We start from the raw sequence: 13,342 nt of genomic DNA on the forward strand, positions 1-13,342 counted from the left end.
GAAACATTGGCAGTGAAAACGTAAATTATAAACAAAAGATCAGGGAGTCAGTGGGACTATAAAGGAATAGCTGGAAATGACAACAGGCTCATTTACCAAACCTTTCACAAGTTCTGGTTTGGCTTACCAGCCAAGCATATTTTGTAGTTGCCAGAGATCACTGCTTTTGCTATGACCCCTCCCACCAGTCACCCACTGGAGAACAAAGTACAGAGGTAGAAGAGACTCTTATATTGTCCTGGAGTAGTAGAAACACAGGTCTCTCTTTCACTGTTTCCATCTGCTCCAAAACTTAGCAGCATGGCATGAGATACACTACCTCCTTACCTTCCTCAACTAGAAGACAGTAGAATACATTTTTTGTAAAGTGCTGGGATGTGGAGCGACTCTGGTATCCAACTTTTCAGCACTCCATGAGCAACTCCTTCCCTCTCAGGAAAGGGAGGGTGTTACACTGAGATGAGACAGGGTTTATCTGATTTACTGTGGTTTGGTTATCGTCATTATCCATCACTTCCTGGACAAACCTTTCCCTACATCTATTTGCATAGGTACAAACAGGAATTATACTTACTCTATCTTCTCTTGCATCTTCTGAAGCTGTTCAGAAATCTTTTTATTTTCATCCTGTAAATTGTTTCTTTCATTCACTGAAATATGCAAAAAAAAAAAAAAGAAATAACATGGCAATTTCCAGTTGTGTTTTATTTCTTTATTAGTCTTAGGAAATCCATTAGATGACTAAAAAACTCACTTGCATGAACCTGTACTCCAATACATTTTGTTTTCATTCTAAATAAAGAGTTCCAGCCAAGTCACTAACTGAATGTTGTAAATGCAATTTGTAACTTAATTATATCACACTGATTAACTGTGAAATCCAGCAACAAATTACTTACTAATTGACTTTTTCATCACATGAGAATATTGCTTCATAGAAAAAAATAAGACTGCTGATGTAAAGGAAAGGACATTAAAAAAAACATACTGGTCCCACTGTCTTGTGTGATGTTTGCAAAGATGTGCCTTTATTCCTATCCTATCCTTGACCAAAGTCATGATGCTATTCAAATTAGTGGGCATCTGTGAGCTGTACTCCCTTCACAAGAAAGTCAAGTAATAGTTTATATCCAGGAACTTTGATTCTCTTTAGAAGGCCCCTGAACCTAAGATGTAGAAGAGTTCTCCATTTGTCTATAAGCAAAGCAGCACAATCTCATTAAAGGGAAAGTGGTAACATTACAAAATTTCATTGAATCCAGCAGTACCTAATTAATGGGAGGAAAATACATCAACACCCTCCACTCCTCAAACAATCAACATAGCAATTGTATAGCAGAAACATTGTATAATTGTGCTAGCAGAGCAAACACCTCCAGGAGACCAAAGCAAGTCAAGTCAAACACAGAAAAGGTTCGGCTCCTTCCCCTCTACCCTGCAAACGAGTCATAAACCAAATATAATCTGGGTTTGGGATGGAATTTTTAGGCATCTATAGCAATAAACAGACTCTGGGCTCAATTCATACACCATAGCAAACCATAGTTTGTGCTTACCCACAACGCTTTTGAGCTGTCAAGCATACGGTAAATAATAATTTAGAACTATTTGTCTCCTATTGTTTTCTATCTGCTCAGAACTATGATTCGCTCTGGTTTCTATAGTGCAGCAGCTTCTTGAGGCAGAGCAATTCCTAACTCTGTGCTGCTGCTCTGCTTCTGTTGAGATGATGGTTTGTCACTGGTTTTTGAATTCGGATGCCACGGCAGACAACAATTGGTACAAGCTGTGTTTTGCAAATTATCTTCAAACTGTGATTTGATACCTTGATTTGGTGGTATCTTCCCTAACCATGGTTTGTAAGCTTCCATAGGTTTGTATGTAAAAACAAACCATAGCTTTGCGGGACATGACTTTGTGTGTGAGCAAATCTTATCCAAAGAGTCAAGCCCAAGTGAAATGTTATTGGGCTACAACTCAAATTCACCCAAATTATGCTTGTGGTAGTTCCTGACATTTTAAAGACAGGAAAAAAGCACTTCTCCATATTTTATCTTATTATATTAACAATTTTGAAAGCAAGTAGTGTTTTATTAGACATTCCAAAATTTAAGAGGCTAACAGTACACTCCTGCATATTAGGTACAATGGAGCCTATGAGTATAAGCTTGTTTGGGGAATGAATGGTCCATCAGACATAATGAGTATTTTCTGTGGACAACTTAGTATCTAAATATAGAAAAACTGACCATTACTGACTCAAAAGAGTGTAATAACAGATCACATGTAAAGAGGTCACAATATTATGAAATGATTCAAGGAAGATAAAACTCACTCAGTTCTGTAATCAGCTTGAGGTTCTGTTGCCGAATATTTTCAAATTCCTGCTGTTTTTTCTTCATATGCTCTTCAGTTACTGCACAACGATCACATAATCCTGCTCTTAACCTATAGAAATTAGAAGAAAAAAGATATCTTAAATTAGCATAATAATTTTTTTAAGTACTAGATAACTCAGGGCATACCACTGATCTATCAACATTTCAAAAGTAGGAAGTCCATGGCTTAGCTTTTGAAAAACAGGGGGCCCAAAGTATTTACTTAATTGGGAACCACTGCACAAGAGGCCATAAATGTCCAGTGGAAATTACTCCTTAGTAAGTGTGTTTAGGATTACAACCTGAAGTGTGGCATAGATGATCTAGAATTTCAAAATATTGGCTATCAACCACTCTTCTTATGCAAAACACCTTTTTTGATACATGGCAATCAGAAGCACAATTCTGATTTTACTATCAAAGACCTTCCTAAATCTTTCCTACCTACAGAACAACAAAATAGTTCTGGATGGTCAAGTTAGAATACATCTATTTGAACTTATTTCTTTACACACACACCATACAAGGTTACATGCTTCATAGCACTGAATGAACTTCCACGTCCTTGAAAAATGTTGTCCAATACAAATCAAAAGGCTTTGATTTCAAAACTTAAAATAAGTCAGGGAGAGCATCCATTATCACCTCTTCCATTTAGTAAGCTATTTACTACTCAGTTTTATATACAAGCAGCAAACAATAATCTCATCGGCAGGGCTTTCAAAAAAAGAAAAATTATGGCTAAATCTTACCATCAAAATGAGGTAATTTCTACTTACCGATCTTCTAAAACTGTAATTGTTTCATGCAATGATTTTTGTTGCTCTCTAAGCTGCTGGTTTTTGGTGTAAAACTCTTCAAGTCTTTCTGCATCCCTAAACATAAATGGAAATTCATTTACAGCAATTGTATATGTGATAGATGTATTTTCATTAAGCAGACATCATTTTAACTCAAAGTTAACAAAGTAAGAAAACTGTGCTAACCAGACTAACAAAATGACTCATCTGCAGTACAAAGCACATTACTCACATGGTCACAATTCCATTGGCTTCCACTATAAGTAACATGAATTTGACAGAGGAGAAGGATGGTGCTTGATGGAAGAGGAAAGTGGTAGCATAGTACAACAAAATTATAGCTATTCTGCGCATGTGTTTTCTGTCAAGGAAAACTTTGCATTACAATGGGCTGCAGGGAATTATTTAAATGAGGATAACCAAATTACAGTGCAAGCCTATGCAGGTTTTCTCAGTGTGTTCAGTGGAGTTTACTCTCAGGTAGGAGCATACAGTTGTGAAACCTTAATGAATCAGAATGGTGAAGTTGTTCTACATGCATGGATAGGATGCTCACATTTTTTTAAAAAAAGCAGTAGCATATGGGGAGGTTTAACCATTTCTTCCCCTTAGCTGTGATCCCCATGAACCCCCTGCAACATGGAAATGCCCCTCAGATAAGACACTCCCATGGTCTCAGTGAAAATCAGAGTCCCTTATGCTCAGCGTTAAAAATAAAGAAGAAAGATTGATGCTGCACACTACACATTTAATCTAATGTGTGGTAGTTATGTCCCAGATTGGTTTATAGAGCAGGGAGAACAAGGTGGAATAAGATAAACAAATACAGTCGTACCTTGAAAGTCAAACTGTTCCGGTTTGCGAACTATTTTTGGAAGCTGAACGTCTGACTTCTGTGGCTTCTGCAGGAGCTTCCTGGAGCCACGCTTTGGAAGTTGAACCGACTTCCAGAACGGATTCCGTTTGACTTCCAAGGTACAACTGTAATAGTCTGGCCAAACTATAATTTGTTTTAGTTATTCAATTTATATATTGTCTTTCTGAGGGAGCCTAAATTAAATGCAGTGGTGGCAGCACTGCACATTTACACATGATACTGGCCTGAAAAGGGGTGGGATGGAAGGTCCACATCTAATAACAAACAGTTGTGCAGGTGGGAAATGTACAATCCCCTTGTGCACACCATTTAGCTCTCTGCAACTCAAGCAGTTCAGGGCTGGTTTTTGTTAGATTTCGTCAGTGGCAAGAAAACAAACACAATTTAACTAATGCAAGAAGGATTTTTACTAACAATAACTGCAATTATGTGAGGATAACGCGGAAGCCATATTAACAGTAGCAACAACTGATGTGGCACCTCTTTTTAAATGCTGGCAGTCAAGCTTTGAGAACAACAGACACCAAATATAAACACTTCTATTCAAAACTGACTGGAGTGTGTAGTAGTTTTCCAGACGTGCCTTAGAAGCTGCTATATTTTAGGGACTTAAGCTTGCAGCTCAGCTATGAATAACTACTGGGTGGCATTAGGCAAACCAGTATTTCTTACTCACATGAAACAAAGGGAACCTTACAGCGATACTGTACTGAAAGTATTTTAAACAACAGTGCTATCCTGCTATCCTATGTGTGTTCACTAAGAAGAAATTCTCACTACAGTGGTACCTCAGGTTAAGAACTTAATTCGTTCTGGAGGTCCTTTATCAACATGAAACTGCTCTTAACCTAAGGTACCACTTTAGCTAATGGGGCCTCCCGCTGCTGCCGCGCCACCACCATACGATTTCTGTTCTCATCCTGAAGCAAAGTTCTTAACCCGAGGTACTATTTCTGGGTTAGCGGAGTCTGTAACCTGAAGCGTCTGTAACCTGAGGTACCACTGTATATCCAAAAGGGGGTTGCTTCCAGTTAAATATGCATAGCATGCAGATCAAACAAACACTAAATAGGATTTCCAGCTTGAGTTTCTCACACACACAAAATTTGAATACCTGTTATAGGCATAGTGATTGTGCCAGTAAAGAAAGTAGCCACCTAAGACAGCATAAGAAATGCACAACATGGTGGCCTAGGCAACTGAATGCAATCCTCTAATCATGCATAAAAGTCTCACCTGTGGCTCAAAAAGCTTCCAGTTTTAGTCTAAAGCTAGTTACAGGTAGGTAGCCGTGTTGGTCTGCCGTAGTCGAAATGAAATAAAATAAAATTCTTCCAATAGCACCTTAGAGACCAACTAAGTTTGTCATAGGTATGAGCTTTTGTGTGCATGCACACTTTTTCCTGTTTAGGGAAGTTTTTAATGTTTGATGCTGTACTGTTTTTAATATTCAGTTGGAAGCCGCCCAGAGTGGCTGGGGAAACCCAGCCAGATGGGCGGGGTATAAATAATAAAAAATTATTATTATTATTATTCAGAAGTGGTATCTGAAGAAGTGTGCATGCACACAAAAGCTCATACCAATGACAAACTTAGTCGGTCTCTAAGGTGCTACTGGAAGGAATTAGTCTAAAGCTAGAATTTATTCTAAAGCTAAGCAGCAATTACATTACATTAAAGCAGAATTTCTAAGCAAACTTACCTGAGAGCAAATTGGATTAAACTCATTGAGACTTACTTCTAAGTAAACATGTTCAGGCTACTCAGTTGTAATCAAGTCACTTGCTAGGAAATATATGTCACTGAACATATAGTATTTATTATGAGTGAAGCATGGGTAGGTTCACTTGGTTATAAGTACACTCACATTCTAAGATCGGAGCAAAAAGTGTTTAAAAAAAAGAAAAAGAAAATAGTGCATGATTGTCATGATGCTGCTTGACAAAACTGACAGGCTCTTCGGGTATGAAAATAGCCTTCCTAATGAGTGGTCCTTGACCCTGCATTTCCAAGACCATTAGCCTCACCGCTGAACCAGGGTGCAGCATAAGGAGCTCATTGTCTGGCTGGTTATCAGTGCTGAAATATTAAACCTCAGGTATTCAGAAAGAGTTGGGGAGAACAAGAACTCCTATAGAAGACTGTTATATCTACAATGCACTACTTGTAGGATGACTCCAGCAAGTAATAATTAAGCCATTTAGCTTGGTATGTATTAAATCTCAAGAGAAAGTCAGCAATAATACCCATCTTCCACCAACTCTGAGGATGGAAACTTTTTAACAAGGAGATATACATGACAATATTATTCCAAACACAATCACTCTACCAAAGTTTAAATTGAAGTTGGAGTACAAAAATGCAATATTCCGAGTGTGGTATCGCCATAAATTTGTATTAATGGTATTCTGATACTGGCAGGTTTTAAATTCCTTCCTAAAACAGTCTTTTTCACAGCAGCCACACAGTGGGTCAACACCTTCATCAAGCTATCTACTACGACCTTCGGTATCATTCCTACTCAGTCACTTCCAGTTCAGGCCCCATTAGTGTATATGTGAAATTAGAATTGTTTGGCTCCATTTGCATCACTTTACATAAAATTGAACTTGCCATATTACTGCCTATTCACCCATACTGGATAGCCCTCACATTCACAATTCCTATTCTCTGCTGCTTAACCAGTTACTGATCCATAAGTGAACCTCTCCTATTATTCCATAACTCCAAGGCTTATTCAAGGCTTTGACAAGTGACTTTATCAAAGTACACCTATATCTACATCCTTGTAGATCCTCGATATACTACAAGGTTAGTGAGACAGGACTTACCCTTGCAGAAATCATGCTGGTTCTGCTTCAGTAAGACTTGTTGAATTTAGAAGTATCTGAAGAAGTGTGCATGCACACGAAAGCTCATACCAAAATAAAAACTTAGTTGGTCTTTAAGGTGCTACTGAAGGAATTTTTTTATTCAACCAAGTTCCATGAGACTTGTTCCAAAGAAAGTGTGCATAGTACTGCAGTTTTAATGTAACTGATTGCTAAACATAAGAAATGTTGCCTCTATTACAATCCTTGCAATATTGTCCTTAACCTTTTGCTTTATCATTCCTAGAAAATAAAATAGTAGACTCTGTCTGAAAAACCAGCCTCTGAGGACCAGTTAGTAAATGCAACTATTTCAATCAAATTAAGAATTATGGCATATGAGGAGATACTTACAAACACCTTTCTGTTTTCAGCTTGGTGATCTTTGCCAGTAATCCTAATGAAAGAAAAAGAGAAAAACAAGAATTTATATTTTGAACTTCCATATACTGGTACAAATTAATGAAGAATAATGTCTTTGTATGTATATGTAGAAACTACTAACAAATGCATACATTTGGGGCTAAATTACAGGGTTATTGTTCTGAACAAGTTATTTCAAAAAAATATAGTTTGTTTTTCTGATACTTCAGTTCTCAAAAGAAGGTAATGAACCAATGGTTCCTAGGATGCTGTCTTCACAGGTAGCCCTGAAAAAAGCACATTATAGAAATTTAGCTAAGAAGTTGCTAGCACTCCAGATGGAAAAAAGAATTAGTGCAACATGAATGCAAGAACAATTTCACTCTTCTGTTTCACCAGCTGTCCTTGGTCAGGGTTCTGGGCACTTTTTTTTTTTGCTAGTTACTAAGGCTGGCCAACATTTATTGTTTTGAAAGCAACAGTCATACCACACATTAATGCCATGCCCCATTACAAAAGAAAGGCAAAATAGAAAATGCATGAAAATGGCTTCAAAGGAAAAATTAAGGGAAGACAGGAAAAGAGGGCTCTTATCTCTTTAAGCACTCAATTATGCTTGATCATGTAGATCAGTTAGGAAATAGTTTTTCTTAAAATGTGGCTGCAATTTGGCAAGACAATTAGATATCTAAAATTAAGACCCCTAATAAAGTGCTCTGCTTTAATCCTTCTCCACACCCATCAGAAGGAATGAGACTGCACAACAATGAGGCTCCTGTAAGAACAGGTAGTCTGTTTGGCACAGTTTTTGGTATTTTAACACTAGCAGCCTCAGTTGCTACTGAATAAGCTATACTACAAAGGCAAAACTACAGTAATACTACTTCACCTGAATTCAGGAATTATCAGAATATTTCAAAAAACTTTCTGGAGCAATCCTAAATCAATAAATTAGAATTTGGGTATGAAGTCTGAAATTGTATTAATTCTGAAAAATTATGTTTGCTTTGCAGATCACTAGAACATTTATTTTTTATCCACTATTCTCCTTCAATAAAACAGACTGCCCCATCAAAGATGTAGTATTTGTGCTTAAATCATATTAGTCCTAATGAGATTTTTTAAAAGTAAGTAAACTTGCCTTAACAGCGTTGCCCTTCTGTCTTCCGAGAAAATGTATGAGAGAAGAGAACACAGAGCAAAACCCATTAAATGCATGGCAAGAATAAGATTTACCACTTACTTACTGTTTATCTGCCAGCTCACTGTGCACAAAATTTTCATTTAGGTTAGATTAAACTGAATTATAACCTATAGGTTATAACTTATAGGTTATAACCTTTAGGTTATAACTATAACCTAATTCTGCAAAGGGTGGAACTCGCATTACATGCATTTCTCAAATGAGTGCTTGCAGTTCAACAGTAATGTTTGGACATTCGTGGAGGAAACTGGAGGGTGGCTTCTCCTCCACAACCTTCTTCCCAGTACTTCACACACACACATTTCTCTCTCTCTCTCTCTCTCTCTCTCTCTCTCTCTCTCTCTCTCTCACACACACACACACACACACACACGTCACCCAATTTGATTTATTTCAGGTTTCAGAGTTGAATACATGTTTGGAATGTGGGGGGGGGGGGAGCCACCAGGATGGATTACAAGGGAAAGGTTTGAGGTTTGCCACCTCCTCCCATAAACTCTGCCCTTAAAAATCCTCCCTTACACTAATATATGTACAGTGGTACCTCAATTTTTGAACGTCTCCATTGATGAACGTTTCAGAACTTGAACAGGAAATGTGGCTTCTGCTGAGTGCAAGACCTTGAAGCCTAGCTGTCAGCTATTGAGTTTCGGTTTTAGAACATTTCAGAAGTCGAACGGTCTTCCAGAACAGATTATGTTTGAAAACTGAGGTACCACTGTAGTTCCATCCTTAGCATAACTTCTGGGAAAGTTTTTCATAACCATGTTAATATCCTGTGCTTTTATTCTAATAATCAGGCTTGTGAGTTCATCATCATCCAACAATGAATTTGTCTAATTGGAGCCATGAACCAAAGCAGAGAGAAAAGTTGTGACATGAAATGAAGGTTGCGTTTGAAGCCTAGGCAGTCAGCACTAAGTGTAGTATGCAACTTATTAGACTGTATTTTCCTCCAAAACATGTTGTTAAAAATTAAAAGAAACTTAACATCATCATTTGATTGCTTTTGTTGGTAGCACAAGAATGAAGTTTGCACATGGAAATACAACAAAATGAGCATCAGGCACTTATTTCTCTGGTTACTGTCAATTTTGCTGACATTTAGAATTCAAAATTCATGAGTCAGCTTTAATTCATATTTATAGACTTCAGAAACAAGCAAAGTCCAGGCAAGTCTGTGTTTGATGTGTCTTAAATATCACTATACCCAGTTCTATAGGAGGCACCCCACCTTTTGCAAAAATTAACTATCCTTCAGGCATGTCTTTGATGTACTCCTACAGCATCTAACTGTACTAATCATTGTGTAGAACACAGAAACAAAGGTTTAGGCATGAAAAAATCTGCCTCATGGCAAGGCTGCACTGACACACCCATAGTCAATCTAACTAAATTTATTCAGTGTCATTTATTTCAGAGGGACCTATTTCCAAGAATATACAGGCCTATGTATTTTTGAAAGGTCATCCCCAAGTTTTTATTATTCCAAACTCCAAAAAAAAACATTAGACAGAATTGTTTTTTAACTTAAGTTTTCTGTTATTCGGCTTCATGACATACAGGCACTCCTTATGATTGCAAAATCCTGAGTTGATGATGTCTCAGCATGTGCCTCACTGACGACATTCCACCCAATGTAAAAACTCAGCTGAAGAATGAACTGAGCCAAAAGGATTAAAGCTAATAAACCTAGTAAGTTCAGGACATGATTTGTGGCCTATAGAAGGTAAAATATATTGAGGAAATTACGGTACTATGCCTCGCACACCCCATCTTTTATCAGGATCCCTTAATCCGAGTGAGAGGGTGGGGGTCACTACAGCAAGGAAGTGTAGACTTCTGCTATATTGTTGAATGCACTAACCTGGGCTGTTTTAATTATTCTATGTGCAACATTCCCAGATATCACTTTCTCTCTTGGATTTTAATTTGGCCTGATACTATCGTTGGTATCCCTAGTAGCTTGGACAGTGTTTTCTGCAACAGGCAAAACAGCACCTGTTATTTGGGTGTATCTGTTCCCCAATATAGGCTAGTTTGCTAGGTGAAATCAGCTGTTGGTTTTCGTCCTGCCCTTTAAATATATTTGTTGTTTTTACCTGTTTTTAATTATCTTATGTGTAAACTGCCTTGAGATGGAGGTTTGGAAAGCAATTAATAAATTAATTGTAATAATAATAAAAATAACCACTCGGATGTTGCCTGTTAATATTGCTGACATTCCTGGGAATGAGTTGCATGATTCTGTCTGCATACAGAATGCAAATGCATGAAGACTCATAGCTGCTACTTGTGTGCGTGTGTGTAAGATACATCTCCAGTTATGAGACTGGGGGCTGCAATCTTATAAGACACAAGAGTCTATCTCCAATTGAAAGGGACTAAGTTCTCACTTAAAATACATAGCTTTGCTCTGCATGATTAGCTCCATCAGAGTCTCCATAAGACTCTATTGTGGTTTCACTGTCACTTCTACATTCCAAGAACAACACCTAGAAAATACTTATCATGTACATTGTACACCATACACCATTACTCAATTTCTGCATCACAAGTACTCTGGTGATGATTTAGACTGGAAACTACAGCATTCTGCAAAATATTAACTCTATTTCACAGTTCATTGTAAAAAATCCAGCAGGAGAAAGACTGATAAACCAGAAAATCTTAATTTAAGATTATTCCATTACTAGAATGTTCAATACTTCAACAAAACATCCTGCTTAAATAATGGAACATTGAAAAGACCAAGTCTAGTCAAACAATATCAACTCAACATCAACCCACATTCATCTGCAATTATCATACACACCCTACCACATGATTAACATCTTGCTATGTTTTCACCAAATGTTTTCTGAACAAGGCAGAAATACCAGCTGATCAGGAGCTAATTATGATATATTTATTTGGTAAACACACTGGCCTATTATAGATCAGCAACCATAATATTACCTTTTACTTCTTTATCATGGCATTCCTTCAGTTTGGACCACAATTCCTTGAAGTAATCAGGAGCAGGTTCTGTGGAGTTTGGACTTCCACAAGTTCCTCCAGAGGCGCTCATCTTGTGTTTTCTGTTTTGAGTATTTCACTTGTCTTTATGCAGTTTTTGCTGTTTGCCACTCTTTTAGTTTTACATCACACCGTTGATTTATTTTAAATAGAAAATGAGATGCCTGCAATGACAGGTTGAAAACATTTACAGTGTATGACTTGCAACAGTTGGGGAAACACATGGTTGCTTTCTTGTTTCCTTAAGCTCCTTTTCTTCTAGCAGGGGAAGCAATACGGGGATGTATTATTCTTACATATAGGTATGTGTGTTTGGTAACAGCATCCTTTAATCTTCTAGTTCAGGAAGTCTTTCTTTTGTCTTTATGCTACAATTTTATTGCCTTGTTTTACTTGCTGATTGATTTATGGCATGCTACTGTATTCTACTGCATAGCTTGCTTTAATATGCTGCGGAGGCCTTTGGGCTGAAAAGCAGTACATAAATGAATTGAATGATGATGATTATGATACCCTTGTATAGCCTGAATAGTAATTACGGTAGCTCAGGCTAAGTGGCCTTGAACTAACTTGCTTCCTCTGGAACTAATACAATCACTGAGGCATAAGACTTCAACAGAAGCATGAAATAGACACTAGTCCATAAAAGCTTATGCCATAATAAATGTGTTCATCTTTAAGGTGCCACAAGGGTCCTTGTTGCTTTTGCTGCAACAGAATAGCACAGTCATCCATTTGTTAATAGGTACAAGGTATTTTCAAGGTAGTTGAAAGACTGTTTCCAGTACATGACATGCAATTCCCTTCTATAAGTACCAATTTATACTGTTCAGAGACTGAGTTCGAGATTAGTACATCCCCTCACTGGTGAACATGCCTCGCTTGTGCCATTTGTCTGTGGAAGTAAAGACCAAGACTAAGACCATTTATTTTAAAGTTCTAAGAGTTCATTTTACTGATAGTTTAGCAATAGTCCATATCTTCACCAGTAGGTGCACTACTGCACCCAGAGCATAGCTGCCAAGTTCTCCCTTTTTTTAAGGGAAATTCCTTTATGCTGAATAGGCTTCCTTGCGAGAAAAGGGGAAACTGGCAGCTATGACCCAGAGCTCAGAAACTGTTCACGCTAATGAAATTCCGAGTCGCAAAAACGCACCTAGAACCAGTGTTTTTTTTCTAAAAAATGTTTAGGGGTGCAATCATTTTCCTACTCATATTGAAATACTGCCCCTCAATGAGGACAAACATAGATTCACAAAATGTTTAAGGGTACGAGTACCCCTGCCCCCCCCCGAAAAAGCACTGCCTAGAACAATTGGAGTTTCCAAGGCAGCTGTTATCCAATGTCTGAAAGGCCACATACTCCTGCGTTTACAGACACTCATTTCACTACAAGATTCCTCCTCCGCCTCCATTTCAGAGCACACGATTTAAACAGTTAAACAGATCATAGTAGAGCTTTAAAAGTCTTTCCTTATTCTTCACATCCGGCAGTTAAAGAGTAAAATAAATAAATAAACTTCCCCCCCCCCCCGCCCCGTATCTACCTCACAGAGCTCCTGTGCCTTCAACACACCCCAGAAAGCTATGGGTAGTTTTGCAGCTTTAGTAGCATTGCAAGAGGCAAACATCGAACAAGATGCAGGGAGGGCAAAGCGATAAAGTAAAGTAAAGTTCTTCAACACGTGGCCTGGCCTGAAGCTTTTAGCCGGCTACCCGGCTGGGGGAAAGAAGGAAGAGAGGAGGGGGAAACAAAAACAAAGTCCCCACGTGACACGCGGACACGCCCCCCGGAAAGCACAGCGCGCGCTGCTTCGGAGTTTGAAAAGAGC

At 38.0% G+C, this 13,342-nt stretch overlaps 1 protein-coding gene across 6 annotated transcripts in view; it reads right to left on the reverse strand.

Moving 5' to 3' along the window:
- The window catches only part of RBBP8 (RB binding protein 8, endonuclease), a 44,101-nt gene that overhangs the window by 24,199 nt on the left and 6,560 nt on the right, over positions 1-13,342 (reverse strand). For 5 of the 6 annotated variants that reach the window (XM_035125556.2, XM_035125551.2, XM_035125555.2 and 2 more), the window contains exons 2-6: positions 11,451-11,674; positions 7,280-7,322; positions 3,158-3,253; positions 2,336-2,448; positions 575-650 (exon numbers count right to left, since the gene is read on the reverse strand). In XM_035125556.2, coding sequence (XP_034981447.1) covers positions 575-650; positions 2,336-2,448; positions 3,158-3,253; positions 7,280-7,322; positions 11,451-11,562 — 440 coding nt within the window. In that variant the 5' untranslated portion in view covers positions 11,563-11,674. Of the gene's footprint in view, positions 1-574; positions 651-2,335; positions 2,449-3,157; positions 3,254-7,279; positions 7,323-11,450; positions 11,675-13,057; positions 13,197-13,342 lie in introns of those variants that run through there. The other variant, XM_035125553.2, reaches the window with a different exon arrangement.

This window comes from Zootoca vivipara, chromosome 8 (assembly GCF_963506605.1).
Source record: "Zootoca vivipara chromosome 8, rZooViv1.1, whole genome shotgun sequence".
Lineage (NCBI taxonomy): Eukaryota > Metazoa > Chordata > Lepidosauria > Squamata > Lacertidae > Zootoca > Zootoca vivipara.